At 56.3% G+C, this 25,899-nt stretch overlaps 1 protein-coding gene across 8 annotated transcripts; it reads left to right on the forward strand.

Annotated features, from left to right (window-relative positions):
* The first annotated feature begins 357 nt into the window (after nt 1–357).
* LOC107076123 (calcium-activated chloride channel regulator 3A-1-like) lies at nt 358–25,494 on the forward strand. 8 transcript variants are annotated; one of them, XM_069188324.1, is made up of 16 exons: nt 361–1,455; nt 1,540–1,683; nt 2,568–2,730; nt 3,685–3,793; nt 5,498–5,657; nt 7,360–7,584; nt 9,647–9,871; nt 10,299–10,476; nt 13,598–13,704; nt 14,822–15,043; nt 16,365–16,635; nt 19,768–19,938; nt 20,210–20,437; nt 22,732–22,961; nt 24,379–24,621; nt 24,665–25,494. In XM_069188324.1, exons 1-15 carry the CDS (start codon nt 1,306–1,308, stop codon nt 24,598–24,600), a joined length of 2,805 nt encoding a protein of 934 aa, XP_069044425.1. In that variant the 5' UTR covers nt 361–1,305; the 3' UTR covers nt 24,601–24,621; nt 24,665–25,494. The 8 variants fall into 8 exon arrangements, 4 of the variants coding, with proteins under 4 accessions (XP_069044427.1, XP_069044425.1, XP_069044424.1 ...); XR_011189330.1 differs by lacking the exons at nt 22,732–22,961; nt 24,379–24,621; nt 24,665–25,494 and adding exons at nt 21,990–22,507; nt 22,593–22,725 and having other exon boundaries at nt 358–1,455; XR_011189329.1 differs by lacking the exons at nt 22,732–22,961; nt 24,379–24,621; nt 24,665–25,494 and adding exons at nt 21,990–22,093; nt 22,143–22,725 and having other exon boundaries at nt 358–1,455.
* The last annotated feature ends 405 nt before the right edge of the window (nt 25,495–25,899 follow it).

The following is a 25,899-nucleotide window of genomic DNA, read 5'->3' on the forward strand; positions in this document are numbered from 1 at the left end:
GTCCAGTCTGGGTCACACTGTACCCCTCCAGTCCAGTCTGGGTCACACTGTACCCCTCCAGTCCAGTCTGGGTCACACTGTGCCCCTGGTCTGTTGGTCCTAGCCCTGCCGAACACAGTGGCTCCTTTGTCTGAGAGACTGTGAGCTCTCTCGCCTGTTTCCAGGACAGAGACAGTGTCTGTGTGGTGTCTTGTCTGACATCCGTGATTGCAGGACAATGGTTCTCTCTTCAGTCATGAAGCACCTGCTCCTGGTACAATGATGGCCTTCTGCCAGAAAGCAGGAACTGAGTCCTGCGACTTTCTGTCCGATGAGGAAACAGCGACTGTACTTCCCTCGTCCCCATCGCTATAAATGTCCCGACATCCCCGTATTCAGTTCATGTATCTCCAGATCTCCGAGCTCTTCGCCCGTCAGCGAGTCCAGATCTCCGAGCTCGTCGCCCGTCAGCGAATCCAGATCTCCGAGCTCGTCGCCCGTCAGCGAGTCCAGATCTCCGAGCTCGTCGCCCGTCAGTGAGTCCAGATCTCAGAGATCGTCGCCCGTCAGAGTGAGTCCAGATCTCAGAGCTCGTCGCCCGTCAGCGAGTCCAGATCTCAGAGCTCGTCGCCCGTCAGCGAGTCCAGATCTCCGAGCTCCTCGCCCGTCAGCGAGTCCAGATCTCAGAGCTCGTCGCCCGTCAGCGAGTCCAGATCTCAGAGCTCGTCGCCCGTCAGAGTGAGTCCAGATCTCCGAGCTCGTCGCCCGTCAGCGAGTCCAGATCTCCGAGCTCGTCGCCCGTCAGAGTGAGTCCAGATCTCAGAGCTCGTCGCCCGTCAGCGAGTCCAGATCTCCGAGCTCGTCGCCCGTCAGCAAGTCCAGATCTCCGAGCTCGTCGCCCGTCAGAGTGAGTCCAGATCTCCGAGCTCGTCGCCCGTCAGCGAGTCCAGATCTCCGAGCTCGTCGCCCGTCAGCGAGTCCAGATCTCAGAGCTCGTCGCCCGTCAGAGTGAGTCCAGATCTCCGAGCTCGTCACCCGTCAGCGAGTCCAGATCTCCGAGCTCGTCGCCCGTCAGAGTGAGTCCAGATCTCCGAGCTCGTCGCCCGTCAGCGAGTCCAGATCTCAGAGCTCGTCGCCCGTCAGAGTGAGTCCAGATCTCAGAGCTCATCGCCCGTCAGAGTGAGTCCAGATCTCCGAGCTCGTCGCCCGTCAGCGAGTCCAGATCTCCGAGCTCGTCGCCCGTCAGCGAGTCCAGATCTCAGAGCTCGTCGCCCGTCAGAGTGAGTCCAGATCTCCAAGCTCGTCGCCTGTCGAGGGTCAGGAGTCATGCTGCCCAGTGTGCTGCTGTACTGGACTCTGTCCCTGTCTGTGGCCTGGGGCTCCACTGTCCAGCTGGACAGTAATGGATACAGAGGAGTGGTCATCGCCATTCACCCCAGAGTGCCAGAGAGCCCTGCCCTCATCTCCAGCATCAAGGTGAGTGGTGCTCAGGCTCGGAGCTGAGGCGGTCACTCTGCAGGTGTGCCACTCGAGCCTGTCTGTGTCTCCTCTTCCCAACAGGACATGTTCGCCGCTGCCTCGTCGTACCTGTTCGCCGCCACAGGGAGGCGAGCTTACTTCCAGGAGGTCAGGATCCTCGTGCCCAACACCTGGAGAAGAAACAACAGCCTCTACAGCAGGCCGCGCACGGAGAAATACACAAAGGTCAAGTACTGTAGTGTACAACACCATACTGAGAAAGACCAGGCTCTGTACTACACAATACTACCCTGTAGTGAGACATACTCCACAGGCCAGACTATGTACTTCACTATACAACACTGTACTGAGAAATACCCCCCAATCCAGACTCTATACTTCACCGTACTACACTGTACTGAGAAACAGTCCACAGTCCAGACTCTGTACTTCACTATACTACACTGTACTGATAAAAGCTCCACAGTCCAGGCTCTGTAATACACAATACTACCCTGTAGTGAGAAATACTCCACAGGCCAGACTATGTACTTCACTATACTACACCGTACTGAGAAATACCCCCCAGTCCAGACTCTATACTTCACCATACTACACTGCAATAAGAAATACTCCACAGTCCAGGAGTTTTATCAGTATACTACACTGTACTGATAAAAGCTCCACAGTCCAGGCTCTGTACTTCACTATACTACACTGTACTGATAAATACTCCACAGTCCAGGCTCTGTACTTCACTATACTACACGTACTGAGAAATTCTCCACAGTCCAGACTCTGTACTTCACTATACTACACTGTACTGATAAATACTCCATAGGCTAGACTATACTACACTGTACTGAGAAATGCTCCACAGTCCATACTCTGTACTTCACTACACTACACTGTACTGAGGAACACTCCACAGGCCAGACTCTGTACTTCACTATACTACACTGTACTGATAAATACTCCATAGGCTAGACTATACTACACTGTACTGAGAAATACTCCACAGGCTACACTCTGTACTGCACTATACTACCCTGCAGAGAGAACTACTCCAAAGTCCAGGCTCAAAGGAGATACACAGAGTACACAGCTGGTCTCTCCTGTGCCCCCTACAGGCCAGTGTGATCGTGTCAGACCCCTCCTGCAAGGACAGCACAGGACCTCCCGCTGCTCCCTACACGCTGACCGATGGGCACTGCGGCCAGCCGGGACGGTACACACACATGAGCCCCAGGTACCTGCTGGAGGAACAGGGCGTCCGCAGCTACGGACCCAGAGGTGAGGGGTCAAACATGGAGCGTCCAGTCAGTGTGTCTGTATGAACCCCTCTCTCTCTCAGTGCAGTGTTAATGTACTGGAGTGTCCAGTCAGTGTGTGTGTATTAACCCCTCTCTCTCTCAGTGCAGTGTTCATGTACTGGAGTGTCCAGTCAGTGTGTCTGTATTAACCCCTCTCTCTCTCAGTGCAGTGTTAATGTACTGGAGTGTCCAGTCAGTGTGTCTGTATTAACCCCTCTCTCTCAGTGCAGTGTTAATGTACTGGAGTGTTCAGTCAGTGTGTGTGTATTAACCCCTCTCTCTCTCTCAGTGCAGTGTTAATGTACTGGAGTGTTCAGTCAGTGTGTGTGTATTAACCCCTCTCTCTCAGTGCAGTGTTCATGTACTGGAGTGTCCAGTCAGTGTGTGTATTAACCCCTCTCTCTCTCAGTGCAGTGTTAATGTACTGGAGTGTCCAGTCAGTGTGTCTGTATGAACCCCTCTCTCTCTCAGTGCAGTGTTAATGTACTGGAGTGTCCAGTCAGTGTGTCTGTATTAACCCCTTTCTCTCTCAGTGCAGTGTTCATGTACTGGAGTGTCCAGTCAGTGTGTCTGTATTAACCCCTTTCTCTCTCAGTGCAGTGTTAATGTACTGGAGTGTCCAGTCAGTGTGTCTGTATTAACCCCTCTCTCTCTCAGTGCAGTGTTCATGTACTGGAGTGTCCAGTCAGTGTGTCTGTATTAACCCCTCTCTCTCTCAGTGCAGTGTTAATGTACTGGAGTGTCCAGTCAGTGTGTCTGTATTAACCCCTTTCTCTCTCAGTGCAGTGTTAATGTACTGGAGTGTCCAGTCAGTGTGTGTATTAACCCCTCTCTCTCTCAGTGCAGTGTTAATGTACTGGAGTGTCCAGTCAGTGTGTCTGTATGAACCCCTCTCTCTCTCAGTGCAGTGTTAATGTGTGTCTGTCTCTTGCAGGACGTGTGCTGGTCCACTCCTGGGCTACTCTGCGATGGGGGGTGTTTAGTGAGTTTGACACAAGAATTCCCTTCTATCGTTCATCCACTGGACAAATAGAGGCCACCAGGTAAATACAACACAGGCGAACATACAACACATGTCTCTCAGTCTAGACTCCTCAGGGACTAGAAGAGTCTAGAGCCTGTGACTGGGCTGTGTCAGTGTGCTGGACTCCACAGGGACTAGAAGAGTCTAGAGCCCTGTGACTGGGCTGTGTCAGTGTGCTGGACTCCACAGGGACTAGAAGAGTCTAGAGCCCTGTGACTGGGCTGTGTGTCAGTGTGCTGGACTCCACCGGGACTAGAAGAGTCTAGAGCCTGTGACTGGGCTGTGTGTCAGTGTGCTGGACTCCACAGGGACTAGAAGAGTCTAGAGCCTGTGACTGGGCTGTGTCAGTGTGCTGGACTCCACAGGGACTAGAAGAGTCTAGAGCCTGTGACTGGGCTGTGTCAGTGTGCTGGACTCCACAGGGACTAGAAGAGTCTAGAGCCCCGTGACTGGGCTGTGTCAGTGTGCTGGACTCCACAGGGACTAGAAGAGTCTAGAGCCCTGTGACTGGGCTGTGTGTCAGTGTGCTGGACTCCACCGGGACTAGAAGAGTCTAGAGCCTGTGACTGGGCTGTGTGAGTGTGCTGGACTCCACAGGGACTAGAAGAGTCTAGAGCCCTGTGACTGGGCTGTGTGTCAATGTGCTGGACTCCACCGGGACTAGAAGAGTCTAGAGCCTGTGACTGGGCTGTGTCAGTGTGCTGGACTCCACAGGGACTAGAAGAGTCTAGAGCCTGTGACTGGGCTGTGTGTCAGTGTGCTGGACTCCACCGGGACTAGAAGAGTCTAGAGCCTGTGACTGGGCTGTGTCAGTGTGCTGGACTCCACAGGGACTAGAAGAGTCTAGAGCCTGTGACTGGGCTGTGTCAGTGTGCTGGACTCCACAGGGACTAGAAGAGTCTAGAGCCTGTGACTGGGCTGTGTCAGTGTGCTGGACTCCACAGGGACTAGAAGAGTCTAGAGCCTGTGACTGGGCTGTGTCAGTGTGCTGGACTCCACAGGGACTAGAAGAGTCTAGAGCCCTGTGACTGGGCTGTGTCAGTGTGCTGGACTCCACCGGGACTAGAAGAGTCTAGAGTCTGTGACTGGGCTGTGTCAGTGTGCTGGACTCCACAGGGACTAGAAGAGTCTAGAGCCTGTGACTGGGCTGTGTCAGTGTGCTGGACTCCACAGGGACTAGAAGAGTCTAGAGCCCTGTGACTGGGCTGTGTCAGTGTGCTGGACTCCACAGGGACTAGAAGAGTCTAGAGCCTGTGACTGGGCTGTGTCAGTGTACTGGACTCCACAGGGACTAGAAGAGTCTGGAGCCTGTGACTGGGCTGTGTCAGTGTGCTGGACTCCACAGGGACTAGAAGAGTCTGGAGCCTGTGACTGGGCTGTGTCAGTGTGCTGGACTCCACAGGGACTAGAAGAGTCTAGAGCCCTGTGACTGGGCTGTGTCAGTGTCCTGGACTCCACAGGGACAAGAAGAGTCTAGAGCCTGTGACTGGGCTGTGTGTCAGTGTGCTGGACTCCACAGGGACTAGAAGAGTCTAGAGCCCTGTGACTGGGCTGTGTCAGTGTGCTGGACTCCACAGGGACTAGAAGAGTCTAGAGCCTGTGACTGGGCTGTGTCAGTGTGCTGGACTCCACAGGGACAAGAAGAGTCTAGAGCCTGTGACTGGGCTGTGTCAGTGTACTGGACCTGTCCAGTCTGTCTGGTCACCTGCTGCTCCTCTCTCAGGTGCTCGAAGGATCTTCCTGGCTCTCTGATTGACCGGGTCACTGGAGAAGCCTGTGATCTGGACCCCTTGACAGGTCTCCCCACTGAGAGCTGTGTCTTCGTGCTGCAGGACAACAGAGCCACTAGTGCCTCCATCATGTACCAGCCCTCCTTACCAGAGGTAAAACCGAGAGCACACATCAGACATCACACAACCTTTCAGTGTGATGGGCTTGGTTTCAGTTGGTGTCAGTGTGAGTGTGTGTCAGTGTCATTGTGAGTGTGTGTGTCAGTATCAGTGTGTGTGTCAGTGTGAGTGTGTGTGTCAGTATCAGTGTGTGTGTCAGTGTGAGTGTGTCAGTGAGTGTGTGTTAGTCAGTGTGAGTGAATGTGTCAGTGTGAGTGAGTGTATCAGTATGAGTGTGTGTGTCAGTGTGAGTGTGTCAGTGAGTGTGTGTTAGTCAGTGTGAGTGAGTGTATCAGTATGAGTGTGTGTGTCAGTGTGAGTGTGTCAGTGAGTGTGTGTTAGTCAGTGTGAGTGAATGTGTCAGTGTGAGTGAGTGTATCAGTATGAGTGTGTGTGTCAGTGTGAGTGTGTCAGTGAGTGTGTGTTAGTCAGTGTGAGTGAGTGTATCAGTATGAGTGTGTGTGTCAGTGTGAGTGTGTGTTAGTGTCAGTGCGTGTTACAGTGTCAGTGTGAGTGTGTGTCAGTGTAAGTGTGTCAGATTCATTGAGTGTCTGACTGTGTTTGAGTGAGTCAGTGTGAGAGTGTATGAGTGTGTGATTGTGTGTGTCAGTTGAGAGGTGGGGAGTGTTCATGAGTGTGTGAGAGTGTGCCTGTGAGGGTGTGAGTGTGACAGTGTGAGCAAATATTAGTGTGAACGCGAGTGAGTATTAGTGTGAGTATTAGTTTGAGTGTGTATTAGTGTGAGTGTGTCTCCTGTGCCCAGTGCAGTGTCCAGTGTCCAGGTCCAGTAGAGGAGTATTAGTGTGAGTGTGTATTAGTGTGAGTGTGAGTGTGTCTCCTGTGCCCAGTGCAGTGTCCAGTGTCCAGGTCCAGTAGAGGAGTATTAGTGTGAGTGTGTATTAGTGTGAGTGTGTCTCCTGTGCCCAGTGCAGTGTCCAGTGTCCAGGTCCAGTAGAGGAGTATTAGTGTGAGTGTGTATTAGTGTGAGTGTGAGTGTGTCTCCTGTGCCCAGTGCAGTGTCCAGTGTCCAGGTCCAGTAGAGGAGTATTAGTGTGAGTGTGTATTAGTGTGAGTGTGTCTCCTGTGCCCAGTGCAGTGTCCAGTGTCCAGGTCCAGTAGAGGAGTATTAGTGTGAGTGTGTATTAGTGTGAGTGTGAGTGTGTCTCCTGTGCCCAGTGCAGTGTCCAGTGTCCAGGTCCAGTAGAGGAGTATTAGTGTGAGTGTGTATTAGTGTGAGTGTGTCTCCTGTGCCCAGTGCAGTGTCCAGTGTCCAGGTCCAGTAGAGGAGTATTAGTGTGAGTGTGTATTAGTGTGAGTGTGAGTGTGTCTCCTGTGCCCAGTGCAGTGTCCAGTGTCCAGGTCCAGTAGAGGAGTATTAGTGTGAGTGTGTATTAGTGTGAGTGTGTCTCCTGTGCCCAGTGCAGTGTCCAGTGTCCAGGTCCAGTAGAGGAGTATTAGTGTGAGTGTGTATTAGTGTGCGTGTGAGTGTGTCTCCTGTGCCCAGTGCAGTGTCCAGTGTCCAGGTCCAGTAGAGGAGTATTAGTGTGAGTGTGTATTAGTGTGAGTGTGAGTGTGTCTCCAGTGTCCAGGTCCAGTAGAGGAGTATTAGTGTGAGTGTGTATTAGTGTGAGTGTGAGTGTGTCTCCAGTGTCCAGGTCCAGTAGAGAAGAAAGGCTCTTCTTTGTCTCGATCCCAGATCAAGCAGTTCTGTGATGACAGCTCCCACAATTTTGAGGCGCCCAGTGCCCACAATCGACTGTGCGACTACAGGAGCACCTGGGACGTCATCAGCCAGACCCCCGACTTCAATGGTCGCAACCCCCCAAATGCCACGGAGCCCCCCAGCCCCAGTTTCACCCTGCTGAGGGTCCGTCAGCGCGTGGTCTGCCTGGTGCTGGACACCTCGGGCAGCATGGGCTCGGTGAGAGGAGTACAGGAACAAGGAACTGACCGCTGGCACTGCTGGCACTCGGGCCGAGAGGCAGGGCGATTCTGTGGCAGGTGTGCTGGTTGTGCAGTTGTGCAGTTGTGCAGTGGTTATACTGTGGCAGTTGTGCTGGTTGTGCAGTTGTGCAGTGGTTATACTGTGGTAGTTTTGCAGTTGTGCAGTGGTTATACTGTGGCAGTTGTGCTGGTTGTTCAGTTGTGCAGTGGTTATATTGTGGCAGTTGTGCTGGTTGTGCAGTTGTGCAGTGGTTACACTGTGGTGGTTGTGCTGGTTGTGCAGTGGTTATACTGTGGCAGTTGTGCTGGTTGTGCAATTGTGCAGTGGTTATACTGTGGTGGTTGTGCTGGTTGTGCAGTTCTGCAGTGGTTATACTGTGGTAGTTTTGCAGTTGTGCAGTGGTTATTCTGTGGCAGTACACTAGTACAGTGGTGGTGCAGTGGTGATTCTGTAGTGATTCTGTGGCAGTGCACTAGTACAGTGGTGGTGCAGTGGTGATTATGTGGCAGTACACTAGTACAGTGGTGGTGTAGTGGTGATTCTGTGGCAGTGCACTAGTACAGTGGTGGTGCAGTGGTGATTATGTGGCAGTACAGTAGTGCAGTGTTTCTTCTGTGGTGATTCTGTGGCAGTACACTAGTACAGTGGTGGTGCAGTGGTGATTCTGTGGCAGTGCACTAGTACAGTGGTTGTGCAGTGGTGATTCTGTGGCAGTACACTAGTACAGTGGTGGTGCAGTGGTGATTCTGTGGCAGTACACTAGTGCAGTGGTTGTGCAGTGGTGATTCTGTGGCAGTGCACTAGTACACTGGTGGTGCAGTGGTGATTCTGTGGCAGTACAATAGTACAGTGGTGGTGCAGTGGTGATTCTGTGGCAGTACACTAGTGCAGTATTTATTCTGTGGTGATTCTGTGGCAGTGCACTAGTACAGTGGTTGTGCAGTGGTGATTCTGTGGCAGTACACTAGTACAGTGGTTGTGCAGTGGTGATTCTGTGGCAGTACACTAGTGGTGCAGTGGTGATTCTGTGGCAGTACACTAGTGCAGTGTTTATTCTGTGGTGATTCTGTGGCAGTGCACTAGTACAGTGGTTGTGCATTGGTGATTCTGTGGCAGTACACTAGTGCAGTGTTTATTCTGTGGTGATTCTGTGGCAGTACACTAGTACAGTGGTGTTGCAGTGGTGATTCTGTGGCAGTGCACTAGTACAGTGGTTGTGCAGTGGTGATTCTATGGCAGTGCACTAGTACAGTGGTGGTGCAGTGGTGATTCTGTGGCAGCGCACTAGTGCAGTGGTGGTGCAGTGGTGATTCTGTGGCAGTGCACTAGTGCAGTGGTTGTGCAGTGGTGATTCTGTGGCAGCGCACTAGTGCAGTGGTGGTGCAGTGGTGATTCTGTGGCAGCGCACTAGTGCAGTGGTTGTGCAGTGGTGATTCTGTGGCAGTGCACTAGTGCAGTGGTGGTGCAGTGGTGATTCTGTGGCAGTGCACTAGTGCAGTGGTTGTGCAGTGGTGATTCTGTGGCAGCGCACTAGTGCAGTGGTGGTGCAGTGGTGATTCTGTGGCAGTGCACTAGTGCAGTGGTTGTGCAGTGGTGATTCTGTGGCAGTGCACTAGTACAGTGGTGGTGCAGTGGTGATTCTGTGGCAGTGCACTAGTACAGTGGTGGTGATTCTGTGGCAGTGCACTAGTACAGTGGTGGTGCAGTGGTGATTCTGTGGCAGTGCACTAGTGCAGTGGTTGTGCAGTGGTGATTCTGTGGCAGTACACTAGTGCAGTGTTTATTCTGTGGTGATTCTGTGGCAGTGCACTAGTACAGTGGTGGTGCACTGGTGATTCTGTGGCAGCGCACTAGTACAGTGGTGGTGCAGTGGTGATTCTGTGGCAGTACACTAGTACAGTGGTGGTGCAGTGGTGATTCTGTGGCAGTGCACTAGTGCAGTGGTTGTGCAGTGGTGATTCTGTGGCAGTGCATTAGTACAGTGGTGGTGCAGTGGTGATTCTGTGGCAGCGCACTCGTACAGACGTTATTTCCTCAGTCTGACAGGATCGCTCGGATGCGCCAGGCTGCGGAGATCTTCCTGGTCCAGATCCTGGAGCAGGACTCGCTGGCCGGAATCGTGCGCTTTGATAGCAGCGCCGTCATCCTGCAGCACCTCACCCTGGTCAGTGGGCTGGCCGTGCGGACAGAGCTGGCCCGCAAGCTGCCCACCCAGGCCTCAGGAGGGACCAACATCTGTGAGGGTCTAAACAAGGGGTTCGAGGTGAGAGAGAGCTTCTCCTTAGTGCCCCCTGGTGTCCACAGCCTGCAGGGTCAACACACCGTGTCTCCTGTGGGCCTTCGTAGCAGGACGTCACTATACAGACCCCAGAGGTCTCATTACGCACTGGACCATCGGTCCACTCACATATCAACTGGACCCGGAGACCCCAGTCCAACAGGACTGGACCTAAACCACCGCACCAGCTGTCCTCATGGTCCAACCGGACCTGAGCCACTGGGCCAGCTGTCCCCCTGGTCCAACAGAACCGGACCTGAACCACTGGACCAGCTGTCCTCCTGGTCAAACAGGACTGGACCTGAGCCACTGGGCCAGCTGTCCTCCTGGTCAAACAGGACTTGACCTGAGCCACTGGACCAGCTGTCCCCCTGGTCTCCGCCCCGGAGTGACCAGGTCTGCCTTGCTCCAGGTCCTGAGAGAGGATGACCAGGACGTCGCGGGCACTGAGATCATCCTACTGACAGACGGGGAGGACAGCAATGTGGGCTCCTGTCTGCAGACAGCGCAGAGCAGTGGGGTCACTATCCACACAGTGGCACTGGGCCCCAGCGCTGACCCTCTGCTGGAGCAGTTCGCCCTTCGAACAGGTAGGGATCCCCCTCTGTGTGAGTCCCACACAGAGCCTGTCCTGACCCCTCTCTCCCTCCTCACTGACCCAGGAGTGTCCAGTCCCACACAGAGCCTGTCCTGACCCCTCTCTCCCTCTCCTCACTGACCCAGGAGTGTCCAGTCCCACACAGAGCCTGTCCTGACCCCTCTCTCCCTCCTCACTGACCCAGGAGTGTCCAGTCCCACACAGAGCCTGTCCTGACCCCTCTCTCCCTCCTCACTGACCCAGGAGTGTCAAGTCCCACACAGAGCCTGTCCTGACCCCTCTCTCCCTCCTCACTGACCCAGGAGTGTCCAGTCCCACACAGAGCCTGTCCTGACCCCCTCTCTCCCTCCTCACTGACCCAGGAGTGTCCAGTCCCACACAGAGCCTGTCCTGACCCCTCTCTCCCTCCTCACTGACCCAGGAGTGTCCAGTCCCACACAGAGCCTGTCCTGACCCCTCTCTCTCCCTCCTCACTGACCCAGGAGTGTCCAGTCCCACACAGAGCCTGTCCTGACCCCTCTCTCCCTCCTCACTGACCCAGGAGTGTCCAGTCCCACACAGAGCCTGTCCTGACCCCTCTCTCCCTCCTCACTGACCCAGGAGTGTCCAGTCCCACACAGAGCCTGTCCTGACCCCTCTCTCCCCTCCTCACTGACCCAGGAGTGTCCAGTCCCACACAGAGCCTGTCCTGACCCCTCTCTCCCTCTCCTCACTGACCCAGGAGTGTCCAGTCCCACACAGAGCCTGTCCTGACCCCTCTCTCCCTCCTCCTCACTGACCCAGGAGTGTCCAGTCCCACACAGAGCCTGTCCTGACCCCTCTCTCCCTCTCCTCACTGACCCAGGAGTGTCCAGTCCCACACAGAGCCTGTCCTGACCCCTCTCTCCCTCCTCACTGACCCAGGAGTGTCCAGTCCCACACAGAGCCTGTCCTGACCCCTCTCTCTCTCCTCACTGACCCAGGAGTGTCCAGTCCCACACAGAGCCTGTCCTGACCCCTCTCTCTCCCTCCTCACTGACCCAGGAGTGTCCAGTCCCACACAGAGCCTGTCCTGACCCCTCTCTCCCTCCTCACTGACCCAGGAGTGTCCAGTCCCACACAGAGCCTGTCCTGACCCCTCTCTCTCCCTCCTCACTGACCCAGGAGTGTCCAGTCCCACACAGAGCCTGTCCTGACCCCTCTCTCCCTCCTCACTGACCCAGGAGTGTCCAGTCCCACACAGAGCCTGTCCTGACCCCTCTCTCCCTCCTCACTGACCCAGGAGTGTCCAGTCCCACACAGAGCCTGTCCTGACCCCTCTCTCCCTCCTCACTGACCCAGGAGTGTCCAGTCCCACACAGAGCCTGTCCTGACCCCTCTCTCTCCCTCCTCACTGACCCAGGAGTGTCCAGTCCCACACAGAGCCTGTCCTGACCCCTCTCTCCCTCTCCTCACTGACCCAGGAGTGTCCAGTCCCACACAGAGCCTGTCCTGACCTCTCTCTCCCTCCTCACTGACCCAGGAGTGTCCAGTCCCACACAGAGCCTGTCCTGACCCCTCTCTCCCTCTCCTCACTGACCCAGGAGTGTCCAGTCCCACACAGAGCCTGTCCTGACCCCTCTCTCTCCCTCCTCACTGACCCAGGAGTGTCCAGTCCCACACAGAGCCTGTCCTGACCCCTCTCTCCCTCCTCACTGACCCAGGAGTGTCCAGTCCCACACATAGCCTGTCCTGACCCCTCTCTCTCCCTCCTCACTGACCCAGGAGTGTCCAGTCCCACACAGAGCCTGTCCTGACCCCTCTCTCCCTCCTCACTGACCCAGGAGTGTCCAGTCCCACACAGAGCCTGTCCTGACCCCTCTCTCCCTCCTCACTGACCCAGGAGTGTCCAGTCCCACACAGAGCCTGTCCTGACCCCTCTCTCCCTCTCCTCACTGACCCAGGAGTGTCCAGTCCCACACAGAGCCTGTCCTGACCCCTCTCTCCCTCCTCACTGACCCAGGAGTGTCCAGTCCCACACAGAGCCTGTCCTGACCCCTCTCTCCTCTCCTCACTGACCCAGGAGTGTCCAGTCCCACACAGAGCCTGTCCTGACCCCTCTCTCTCCTCTCCTCACTGACCCAGGAGTGTCCAGTCCCACACAGAGCCTGTCCTGACCCCTCTCTCCCTCCTCACTGACCCAGGAGTGTCCAGTCCCACACAGAGCCTGTCCTGACCCCTCTCTCTCCCTCTCCTCACTGACCCAGGAGTGTCCAGTCCCACACAGAGCCTGTCCTGACCCCTCTCTCTCCCTCCTCACTGACCCAGGGAGTGTCCAGTCCCACACAGAGCCTGTCCTGACCCCTCTCTCCCTCCTCACTGACCCAGGAGTGTCCAGTCCCACACAGAGCCTGTCCTGACCCCTCTCTCCCCTCCTCACTGACCCAGGAGTGTCCAGTCCCACACAGAGCCTGTCCTGACCCCTCTCTCCCTCCTCACTGACCCAGGAGTGTCCAGTCCCACACAGAGCCTGTCCTGACCCCTCTCTCCCTCTCCTCACTGACCCAGGAGTGTCCAGTCCCACACAGAGCCTGTCCTGACCCCTCTCTCCCTCCTCACTGACCCAGGAGTGTCCAGTCCCACACAGAGCCTGTCCTGACCCCTCTCTCCCTCCTCACTGACCCAGGAGTGTCCAGTCCCACACAGAGCCTGTCCTGACCCCTCCCCCCCTCCTCACTGACCCAGGAGTGTCCCAGTCCCACACAGAGCCTGTCCTGACCCCTCTCTCTCCCTCCTCACTGACCCAGGAGTGTCCAGTCCCACACAGAGCCTGTCCTGACCCCTCTCTCCCTCCTCACTGACCCAGGAGTGTCCAGTCCCACACAGAGCCTGTCCTGACCCCTCTCTCCCTCCTCACTGACCCAGGAGTGTCCAGTCCCACACAGAGCCTGTCCTGACCCCTCTCTCCCTCCTCACTGACCCAGGAGTGTCCAGTCCCACACAGAGCCTGTCCTGACCCCTCTCTCTCCCTCCTCACTGACCCAGGAGTGTCCAGTCCCACACAGAGCCTGTCCTGACACTCCCTGGACACATGAGGGAGGGGAGGGGTTTTGGGGGGACAGCTGACCCTCCTGTCCTGCTGTGTTGTCCTGCAGGGGGACAGCGGTTCTCGAGCAGTGACAGGCTGGACTCCACTGCCCTGATCGATGCGTTCAGTGACTTCTCCTCTGAGTCTGGAGACGACAGTGTCACCACCATCCAGGCAAGTCTTCCAGAACCTTCTGACCTCATCACTTAACCCCACCTCTGTCCTGGGTAGGACTGGGGACACTCACTGTCCTGGGGACACCACTGTCCTGGGGAGGACTGGGGGACACTCGCTGTCCTGGGGACACTCACTGTCCTTGGGAGGACTGGGGACACTCACTGTCCTGGGGAGGACTGGGGACACTCACTGTCCTGGGGACACTCAGTGTCCTGACGACACTCACTGTCCTGGGGAGGACTGGGGACACTCACTGTCCTGGGGACACTCACTGTCCTGGGGAGGACTGGGGACACTCACTGTCCTGGGGACACTCACTGTCCTGGGGAGGACTGGGGACACTCACTGTCCTGGGGACACTCACTGTCCTGGGGAGGACTGGGGACACTCGCTGTCCTGGGGAGGACTGGGGACACTCACTGTCCTGGGGACACTCTCTGTCCTGGGGAGGACTGGGGACACTCACTGTCCTGGGGACACTCTCTCTCCTGGGGAGGACTGGGGACACTCACTGTCCTGGGGAGGACTGGGGAGACTCTCTGTCCTGGGGAGACTCTCTGTCCTGGGGAGGACTGGGGAGACTCTCTGTCCTGGGGAGGACTGGGGACACTCACTGTCCTGGGGAGGACTGGGGACACTCTCTGTCCTGGGGAGGACTGGGGAGACTCTCTGTCCTGGGGACACTCTCTGTCCTGGGGAGGACTGGGGAGACTCTCTGTCCTGGGGAGACTCTCTGTCCTGGGGAGGACTGGGGAGACTCTCTGTCCTGGGGAGGACTGGGGACACTCTTTGTCCTGGGGAGGACTGGGGACACTCTCTGTCCTGGGGAGGACTGGGGAGACTCTCTGTCCTGGGGAGGACTGGGGACACTCTCTGTCCTGGGGAGGACAGGGGACACTCTCTGTCCTGGGGAGACTCTCTGTCAGATTATTTCCATCATTCCAGCTGTAATTGGCTGTTGTGTCATTATTGTGTCATTATTGTGTCATTATTGTGTCATCGTTGTGTCATTATTGTGTCAGTGTTGTGTCAGTGTTGTGTCAGTGTTGTGTCTGCCCCCCTCCCACACTGGAACTGCGGACTCAGCTCTGTCCCCCTGCCCCCCTGTCCCCAGGTCCTGAGTGTGAGTGCTGTGATCGGTCCTGGAGCCCGGCTCAGAGGCACAGTGACTCTGGACTCCACTGTGGGCAACAGCACCGTGTTCACTGTCACCTGGCAGAGCAGCCCGCCGGACATCCAGGTGGACAGCCCCCGCGGGGACGCCTACAACAGCTCACACCTGGACCCCCAGCAGAGCCCACGCGTCAGCCGCCTCAGAGTGCCAGGGGTGGCCGAGGTACAGCTGTCTGTCTGTCCGTCTGTCTGTCTGTGAGGCCTGTCTGTCTGTCTCTCTGATCCTGTCTCCCTGTGAGCCCTGTCTGTCTGTCTGTCTGTCTGTCTCTCCCCCTGTGAGCCCTGTCTGTCTCTCTCCCTGTGAGGCCTGTCTGTCTGTCTCTCTGATCCTGTCTCCCTGTGAGCCCTGTCTGTCTGTCTGTCTCTCCCCCTGTGAGCCCTGTCTGTCTGTCTCTCTCCCTGTGTGGCCTGTCTGTCTGTCTCTCTCCCTGTGAGCTCTATCTGTCTGTCTCTCCCCCTGTGAGCCCTGTCTGTCTGTCTCTCTGATCCTGTCCCCCTGTGAGCCCTGTCTGTCTGTCTCTCTCCCTGTGAGCTCTGTCTGTCTGTCTCTCTCCCTGTGTGGCCTGTCTGTCTGTCTCTCTGATCCTGTCCCCCAGTGAGCCCTGTCTGTCTGTCTCTGCCCCTGTGAGCCCTGTCTGTCTGTCTCTCCCCCCTGTGAGCCCTGTCTGTCTGTCTCTCTGATCCCGTCCCCCTGTGAGCCCTGTCTGTCTGTCTCTCTCCCTGTGAGCCCTGTCTGTCTCTCCCCCTGTGAGCCCTGTCTGTCTGTCTGTCTGTCTGTCTGTCTGTCTCCCTGTTAGCTCTATCTGTCTGTCTCTCCCCCTGTGAGCCCTGTCTGTCTGTCTCTCCCCCTGTCTGTCTGTCTGTCTCTCCCCCTGTGAGCCCTGTCTGTCTGTCTGTCTCTCCCCCTGTGTGGCCTGTCTGTCTGTCTCTCTCCCTGTGAGCCCTGTCTGTCTGTCTGTCTGTCTGTCTCTCCCCCTGTGAGCCCTGTCTGTCTGTCTCTCCCCCTGTGAGCCCTGTCTGTCTGTCTGTCTGTCTGTCTCTCCCCCTGTGAGCCCTGTCTGTCTGTCTCTCCCCCTGTGAGCCCTGTCTGTCTGTCTGTCTGTCTGTCTCTCCCCCTGTGAGCCCTGTCTGTCTGTCTCTCCCCCTGTGTGGCCTGTCTGTCTGTCTGTCTCTCCCCCTGTGAGCCCTGTCTGTCTGTCTGTCTCTCCCCCTGTGAGCCCTGTCTGTCTGTCTCTCCCCCTGTGTGGCCTGTCTGTCTGTCTGTCTCTCCCCCTGTGAGCCCTGTCTGTCTGTCTGTCTCTCCCCCTGTGAGCCCTGTCTGTCTGTCTCTGCCCCTGTGTGGCCTGTCTGTCTGTCTGTCTCTCCCCCTGTGTGGCCTGTCTGTCTGTCTCTCCCCCTGTGAGCCCTGTCTGTCTGTCTGTCTCTCCCCCTGTGAGCCCTGTCTGTCTGTCTCTGCCCCTGTGAGCCCTGTCTGTGTGCTGCAGGCTGGAAGCTGGAGCTACTCTGTCCTCAACACTGACAGCAGTCAGCAGACCTTCACCCTGACTGTGACCTCCAGCGCTGCGCACGAGTGTGTGTCTCCCATCACTGTGACGGGAGGCATGAATGTCACCGCCACCACCTACCCCCAGCCAATCACCATCACCGTGCGGGTCTCCCAGGGCGACAGGCCTGTTGTCAACGCCATCGTCGTGGCAATCATGGAGCTCGCCAACGGGTCCAAAATCAGGCTGCCTCTACAGGACAACGGCATAGGTGTGCAGTCAGTGTGTGTGTATTAACCCCTCTCTCTCTCAGTGCAGTGTTAATGTACTGGAGTGTCCAGTCAGTGTGTCTGTATTAACCCCTCTCTCTCTCAGTGCAGTGTTAATGTACTGGAGTGTCCAGTCAGTGTCTGTATTAACCCCTCTCTCTCTCAGTGCAGTGTTAATGTACTGGAGTGTCCAGTCAGTGTGTGTGTATGAACCCCTCTCTCTCAGTGCAGTGTTAATGTACTGGAGTGTCCAGTCAGTGTGTCTGTATTAACCCCTCTCTCTCTCTCAGTGCAGTGTTCATGTACTGGAGTGTCCAGTCAGTGTGTGTGTATTAACCCCTCTCTCTCTCAGTGCAGTGTTAATGTACTGGAGTGTCCAGTCAGTGTGTCTGTATTAACCCCTCTCTCTCTCAGTGCAGTGTTAATGTCCTGGAGTGTCCAGTCAGTGTGTGTGTATTAACCCCTCTCTCTCTCAGTGCAGTGTTAATGTACTGGAGTGTCCAGTCAGTGTGTCTGTATTAACCCCTCTCTCTCTCAGTGCAGTGTTAATGTACTGGAGTGTCCAGTCAGTGTGTCTGTATTAACCCCTCTCTCTCTCTCTCTCAGTGCAGTGTTAATGTACTGGAGTGTCCAGTCAGTGTGTCTGTATTAACCCCTCTCTCTCTCTCTCAGTGCAGTGTTAATGTACTGGAGTGTCCAGTCAGTGTGTCTGTATTAACCCCTCTCTCTCTCAGTGCAGTGTTGATGTACTGGAGTGTCCAGTCAGTGTGTGTGTATTAACCCCTCTCTCTCTCAGTGCAGTGTTAATGTACTGGAGTGTCCAGTCAGTGTGTGTATTAACCCCTCTCTCTCTCAGTGCAGTGTTAATGTACTGGAGTGTCTAGTCAGTGTGTGTGTATTAACCCCTCTCTCTCTCAGTGCAGTGTTAATGTACTGGAGTGTCCAGTCAGTGTGTGTGTATTAACCCCTCTCTCCCTCTCAGTGCAGTGTTAATGTACTGGAGTGTCCAGTCAGTGTGTGTGTATGAACCCCTCTCTCTCAGTGCAGTGTTCATGTACTGGAGTGTCCAGTCAGTGTGTGTGTATTAACCCCTCTCTCCCTCTCAGTGCAGTGTTAATGTACTGGAGTGTCCAGTCAGTGTGTGTGTATGAACCCCTCTCTCTCAGTGCAGTGTTCATGTACTGGAGTGTCCAGTCAGTGTGTGTGTATTAACCCCTCTCTCTCTCAGTGCAGTGTTAATGTACTGGAGTGTCCAGTCAGTGTGTCTGTATTAACCCCTCTCTCTCTCAGTGCAGTGTTAATGTACTGGAGTGTCCAGTCAGTGTCTGTATTAACCCCTCTCTCTCTCAGTGCAGTGTTAATGTACTGGAGTGTCCAGTCAGTGTGTGTGTATGAACCCCTCTCTCTCAGTGCAGTGTTAATGTACTGGAGTGTCCAGTCAGTGTGTCTGTATTAACCCCTCTCTCTCTCTCAGTGCAGTGTTCATGTACTGGAGTGTCCAGTCAGTGTGTGTGTATTAACCCCTCTCTCTCTCAGTGCAGTGTTAATGTACTGGAGTGTCCAGTCAGTGTGTCTGTATTAACCCCTCTCTCTCTCAGTGCAGTGTTAATGTCCTGGAGTGTCCAGTCAGTGTGTGTGTATTAACCCCTCTCTCTCTCAGTGCAGTGTTAATGTACTGGAGTGTCCAGTCAGTGTGTCTGTATTAACCCCTCTCTCTCTCAGTGCAGTGTTAATGTACTGGAGTGTCCAGTCAGTGTGTCTGTATTAACCCCTCTCTCTCTCTCTCTCAGTGCAGTGTTAATGTACTGGAGTGTCCAGTCAGTGTGTCTGTATTAACCCCTCTCTCTCTCTCTCAGTGCAGTGTTAATGTACTGGAGTGTCCAGTCAGTGTGTCTGTATTAACCCCTCTCTCTCTCAGTGCAGTGTTGATGTACTGGAGTGTCCAGTCAGTGTGTGTGTATTAACCCCTCTCTCTCTCAGTGCAGTGTTAATGTACTGGAGTGTCCAGTCAGTGTGTGTATTAACCCCTCTCTCTCTCAGTGCAGTGTTAATGTACTGGAGTGTCTAGTCAGTGTGTGTGTATTAACCCCTCTCTCTCTCAGTGCAGTGTTAATGTACTGGAGTGTCCAGTCAGTGTGTGTGTATTAACCCCTCTCTCCCTCTCAGTGCAGTGTTAATGTACTGGAGTGTCCAGTCAGTGTGTGTGTATGAACCCCTCTCTCTCAGTGCAGTGTTCATGTACTGGAGTGTCCAGTCAGTGTGTGTGTATTAACCCCTCTCTCCCTCTCAGTGCAGTGTTAATGTACTGGAGTGTCCAGTCAGTGTGTGTGTATGAACCCCTCTCTCTCAGTGCAGTGTTCATGTACTGGAGTGTCCAGTCAGTGTGTGTGTATTAACCCCTCTCTCTCTCAGTGCAGTGTTAATGTACTGGAGTGTCCAGTCAGTGTGTCTGTATTAACCCCTCTCTCTCTCAGTGCAGTGTTAATGTACTGGAGTGTCCAGTCAGTGTGTGTATGAACCCCTCTCTCTCAGTGCAGTGTTAATGTACTGGAGTGTCCAGTCAGTGTGTCTGTATTAACCCCTCTCTCTCTCAGTGCAGTGTTAATGTACTGGAGTGTCCAGTCAGTGTGTGTGTATTAACCCCCCTCTCTCTCTCAGTGCAGTGTTAATGTACTGGAGTGTCCAGTCAGTGTGTGTGTATGAACCCCTCTCTCTCTCAGTGCAGTGTTAATGTACTGGAGTGTCCAGTCAGTGTGTGTGTATTAACCCCTCTCTCTCAGTGCAGTGTTAATGTACTGGAGTGTCCAGTCAGTGTGTCTGTATTAACCCCTCTCTCTCTCAGTGCAGTGTTAATGTACTGGAGTGTCCAGTCAGTGTGTGTGTATTAACCCCTCTCTCTCTCTCAGTGCAGTGTTAATGTACTGGAGTGTCCAGTCAGTGTGTCTGTATGAACCCCTCTCTCTCTCAGTGCAGTGTTAATGTACTGGAGTGTCCAGTCAGTGTCTGTATTAACCTCTCTCTCTCTCAGTGCAGTGTTACTGTACTGGAGTGTCCAGTCAGTGTGTCTGTATGAACCCCTCTCTCTCTCAGTGCAGTGTTAGTGGACTGCAGTGTATTAACCCCTCTCTCTCTAGGTGCTGATATCTTCAGGAATGATGGGGTGTACTCGGGGTTGTTCTTCAGCTATGGGGGTGATGGTCGGTACAGTCTGAAGTTCGAGGTGATGGGGACTGGGGGGACAGTGCAGGTCTGGACACAGGCAGCGAACTCCGTCTCTCCTCAGCCTGAATACATCGATGGCAATGGTGAGCACCCCCTGCACCACAACTCCAGCCCCCCTCACCCTCCTCCACTCCAACTCCTATCTCCCCCACTGTCCCTCGCCCCTCTGCACCCCAATTCCAGCCCCCTGCACCCCAACCTGTCCTCCTCCGCCCCTGCGCCCCAATATCAGCCCCCCTCCCCCCTGCACCCCAAGTCCTACCTCACCCTCCTGTGCCCCACCTCCAGCTCACCCCCCGCAGCCCCCCTGCAGCCCAGGCTGCTCGGGGACGCTGTGCCTCCTCTCCTCCGCAGGAACGCTGCACCCCAGCGCCCCCTCTGGCCGGCCGGGGCAGAACGGCACAGCGCTGGGCAACTTCAGCCGCAGTGGCAGTGGGGGCACAGTGACGGTCAGCCAGGTGCCCCCCGCGCCCCGAGACCAGTTCCCCCCCGGCCGGGTGACTGACCTGCAGGCTGCTCTGCTCAACCGCAGCGTGGAGCTGCTGTGGACAGCACCTGGAGACGACTACTACACTGGGACAGGTGACACACAGGGACAGGAGACACACCCGGAGACGACTACTACACTGGGACAGGTGACACACCCGGAGACGACTACTACACTGGGACAGGAGACACACCTGGAGACGACTACTACACTGGGACAGGTGACACACAGGGACAGGAGACACACAGGGACAGGAGACACACCTGGAGACGACTACTACACTGGGACAGGTGACACACAGGGACAGGAGACACACCCGGAGACGACTACTACACTGGGACAGGTGACACACCCGGAGACGACTACTACACTGGGACAGGAGACACACCTGGAGACGACTACTACACTGGGACAGGTGACACACAGGGACAGGAGACACACAGGGACAGGAGACACACCTGGAGACGACTACTACACTGGGACAGGTGACACACAGGGACAGGAGACACACCCGGAGACGACTACTACACTGGGACAGGTGACACACCCGGAGACAACTACTACACTGGGACAGGAGACACACTGGGACAGGAGACACACCCGGAGACGACTACTGCACTGGGACAGGAGACACACAGGGACAGGAGACACACCCGGAGACGACTACTACACTGGGACAGGTGACACACAGGGACAGGAGACACACCCGGAGACGACTACTACACTGGGACAGGTGACACACCCGGAGACGACTACTACACTGGGACAGGAGACACACCTGGAGACGACTACTACACTGGGACAGGTGACACACAGGGACAGGAGACACACCTGGAGACGACTACTACACTGGGACAGGTGACACACAGGGACAGGAGACACACCCGGAGACGACTACTACACTGGGACAGGTGACACACAGGGACAGGAGACACACCCGGAGACGACTACTACACTGGGACAGGTGACACACTGGGACAGGAGACACACCCGGAGACGACTACTACACTGGGACAGGTGACACACCCGGAGACGACTACTACACTGGGACAGGTGACACACCCAGAGACGACTACCACACAGGGACAGGAGACACACAGGGACAGGAGACGACTACTACACTGGGACAGGAGACACACCCGGAGACGACTACTACACTGGGACAGGTGACACACTGGGACAGGAGACACACCCGGAGACGACTACTACACTGGGACAGGTGACACACAGGGACAGGAGACACACCCGGAGACGACTACTACACTGGGACAGGTGACACACTGGGACAGGAGACACACCCGGAGACGACTACTACACAGGGACAGGTGACACACAGGGACAGGAGACACACCCGGAGACGACTACTACACTGGGACAGGAGACACACCCGGAGACAACTACTACACTGGGACAGGAGACACACTGGGACAGGAGACACACCCAGAGACGACTACTACACTGGGACAGATGGGCATACCCTGAGACGACTACTACAATGGGACAGGAGACACACTGGGACAGGTGACACACCGGAACAGGAGACACACTGGGACAGGAGACACACCCAGAGACGACCCTGAGACACAGTGACTAGACGTCCGTCCCCCTCACAGACATTCTCTCACTCTCCCATCTGACTTGTCCCAGTGAGGAGATGCTGGCTGTCCTGGGACAGGAGAGACAGGTGGGAAAGGTGAGACAGGTTGGACAGGAGAGACAGGTGGGACAGGATGCTGGCTGTCCTGGGACAGGTGAGACAGGTGGGACAGGATGCTGGCTGTCCTGGGACAGGTGGGACAGGTGAGACAGAATGCTGGCTGTCCTGGGACAGGTGAGACAGGTGAGACAGGATGCTGGCTGTCCTGGGCCAGGTGGGACAGGTGAGACACATGAGACAGGATGCTGGCTGTCCTAGGACAGGAGGGACAGGAGAGACAGCTGGGAAAGGTGAGACAGGTTGGACAGGAGAGACAGGTGAGACAGGATGCTGGCTGTCCTGGGACAGGTGAGACAGAATGCTGGCTGTCCTGGGACAGGTGAGACAGGTGAGACAGGATGCTGGCTGTCCTGGGACAGGTGGGACAGGTGAGACAGAATGCTGGCTGTCCTGGGACAGGTGAGACAGGTGAGACAGGATGCTGGCTGTCCTGGGACAGGTGGGACAGGTGAGACACATGAGACAGGATGCTGACTGTCCTAGGACAGGAGGGACAGGAGAGACAGGTGGGAAAGGTGAGACAGGTTGGACAGGTGAGACAGGATGCTGGCTGTCCTGGGACAGGTGGGACAGGTGGGACAGGAAGCCGCCTGTCCTCTTTATTCTTCTCTCTCTGGGCTGTGAGCTGCTGGACATGCGCAGTGTGTCAGCTGACCGTGTCTGTGTCCCCAGTCTCACGCTATGACCTCAGGGTGCACCCCAGCCCCCACGCCCTGAGGGACAACTTCACAGCATGCGCCCAGATCAACACGTCCTCTGTGGTCATTTTGGCTGCCGGTCAGCCCCAGAGCCTCCGCGCGGCGCTGGACGAGCTGCCCGCCGGGAACCGGTCAGTCCTGTACTTCGCCCTGCGCGCCCAGGACGAGGCTGGACAGGAGTCACCCACCTCCATCATCACACAGGTCAGCAGAGGGGCCAGCACAGGGGCCAGCACAGGGGTCAGCACAGGGGTCAGCACACAGGTCAGCACAGGGGTCAGCAGAGGGGCCAGCACACAGGCCAGCACAGGGGCCAGCACAGGGGTCAGCACACAGGTCAGCACAGGGGTCAGCACAGGGGTCATCACAGGAGTCAGCACAGGGGTCAGCACACAGGCCAGCACAGGGGCCAGCACAGGGGCCAGCACAGGGGTCAGCACACAGGCCAGCACAGGAGTCAGCACAGGGGTCAGCACACAGGCCAGCACAGGAGTCAGCACAGGGGTCAGCACACAGGCCAGCACACAGGTCAGCACAGGGGCCAGCACAGGGGTCAGCACACAGGTCAGCACAGGGGCCAGCACAGGGGCCAGCACAGGGGTCAGCACACAGGTCAGCACAGGGGTCAGCACAGGGGCCAGCACAGGGGTCAGCACAGGGGCCAGCACAGGGGTCAGCACAGGGGTCAGCACAGGGGTCAGCAGAGGGGCCAGCACAGGGGTCAGCAGAGGGGTCAGCACAGGGGTCAGCAGAGGGGCCAGCACAGGGGCCAGCACAGGGGTCAGCACAGGGGTCAGCAGAGGGGCCAGCACACAGGCCAGCACAGGGGTCAGCAGAGGGGCCAGCACAGGGGTCAGCACAGGGGTCAGCACAGGGGTCAGCAGAGGGGCCAGCACAGGGGCCAGCACAGGGGCCAGCACAGGGGTCAGCAGAGGGGTCAGCACAGGGGTCAGCACAGGGGTCAGCACAGGGGCCAGCACAGGGGTCAGCAGAGGGGCCAGCACAGGGGTCATCACAGGAGTCATCACACAGGTCAGCACAGGGGTCAGCACTCCAATCTGCATGCAAGTCAGTATCTGGACACAGAGAGGCAGACAGAGGGCAGCTGTCCTGTGGTCTGGACACAGACAGACAGACAGACAGACAGACAGACAGAGGGCAGCTGTCCTGTGGTCTGGACACAGACAGACAGACAGAGGGCAGCTGTCCTGTGGTCTGGACACAGACAGACAGAGGGCAGCTGTCCTGTGGTCTGGACACAGACAGACAGACAGACAGACAGACAGGGGGCAGCTGTCCTGTGGTCTGGACACAGACAGACAGACAGACAGACAGACAGACAGACAGGGGGCAGCTGTCCTGTGGTCTGGACACAGACAGACAGACAGAGGGCAGCTGTCCTGTGGTCTGGACACAGACAGACAGACAGAGGGCAGCTGTCCTGTGGTCTGGACACAGACAGACAGACAGACAGAGGGCAGCTGTCCTGTGGTCTGGACACAGACAGACAGACAGACAGGGGGCAGCTGTCCTGTGGTCTGGACACAGACAGACAGACAGACAGACAGACAGACAGACAGACAGAGCCCGGTCTGACAGGACCTGTCTCTCTCTCCTGCAGGTCTCGGTGTCTGTGTACACCCCTCCGGCCCCTCCGGCCCCCCAGCCCGCCCCCCAGGCCGGGACAGGCGCTGACCGCTGTGCGCTGTGGTGGGCGACCCTCCTGCTGCTGGGTGGGCCGCTGGCCTGCGTCGCCGTGGCGATCTGCTGGAGGAGACGCAGGAGACAGCAGCAGGCCGGAGGACTGACCATCCACAACGCCATGGCGATGGCCAAGCACTGACCTGACCAGCAGGGGGAGCCATACCACAGGACAGTGAGACTCCCCACACACACACACCCCTCTGTGTGACTGAGACTCCACACACACACACCCCTCTGTGTGAATGAGACTCCACACACACCCCTCTGTGTGACTGAGACTCCACACACACACACCCCTCTGTGTGACTGAGACTCCACACACACACACCCCTCTGTGTGACTGAGACTCCACACACACACACCCCTCTGTGATTGAGACTCCACACACACACACCCCTCTGTGTGACTGAGACTCCACACACACACACCCCTCTGTGATTGAGACTCCACACACACACACCCCTCTGTGTGACTGAGACTCCACACACACACACACCCCTCTGTGTGACTGAGACTCCACACACACACACCCCTCTGTGTGACTGAGACTCCACACACACACACCCCTCTGTGATTGAGACTCCACACACACACACCCCTCTGTGTGACTGAGACTCCACACACACACACTAGTTTCCAGATGATCTGCCCTTGTGATTGAAGACTGTCAATGGTGACGTTGCCCCTGAGCCCAAGGCGAAGACGCAGTGCTCCTATCCTCAGTACGTCTGCAGGAGCAGGCCCAGGGACACACTGGGAACCAGTCCAGAACCAGGCCCAGCAGGGCCCAGAGCTCCGGGCAGAGTCAGACCGGGTCATCGCTCCTGACAATCCCTTCCTCTCCCAGACACTGTCAGTACCTCTCACTCTCTCACTCTCTCACTCCCACTCTCTCTCTGTCAATTTTCAATTTCAATTTCAATTCCCGGTGTTTTAATGGCAGGACCAGTCAGTGAAACCTGTGTTACCAATGCAAAACAAAAACAATTAACATAAACTAAAATCAACAATAAAGATCACTTTATAAGCCAGATACAGTCTCTCGTGTGAGGAGTCTGTCTTGTCACAGACCCCAGCCTGCTCTCCAGGAGACACACACACACACACACACACACAGGGAGTGCAGCTGGGGGTCAGGGGCCTGGCTCAGGGGCCCCAGCTCTCCAGGAGACACACACAGGGAGAGAAGCTGGGGGTCAGAGCGCAGGGTCACACATTTACACAGCACCCCTGGAGCAGCTGGGGTTCAGGGGCCTGGCTCAGGGGCCCAACTCTCCAGGACACACTGTATACACACACACACACACACACACACACAGGGAGAGAAGCTGGGGTTCAGGGGCCTCGATCAGGGGCCCAACAGAGTAGGATTCAAACCGGCAACCTCCCGGCCACAGGCGCAGGTCCTGAACCCCAGAGCCACCCCACCACCCAATAA

The sequence above is a fragment of the Lepisosteus oculatus genome, chromosome 4 (genome assembly GCF_040954835.1).
Source record: "Lepisosteus oculatus isolate fLepOcu1 chromosome 4, fLepOcu1.hap2, whole genome shotgun sequence".
Taxonomy (NCBI): Eukaryota; Metazoa; Chordata; class Actinopteri; order Semionotiformes; family Lepisosteidae; genus Lepisosteus; species Lepisosteus oculatus.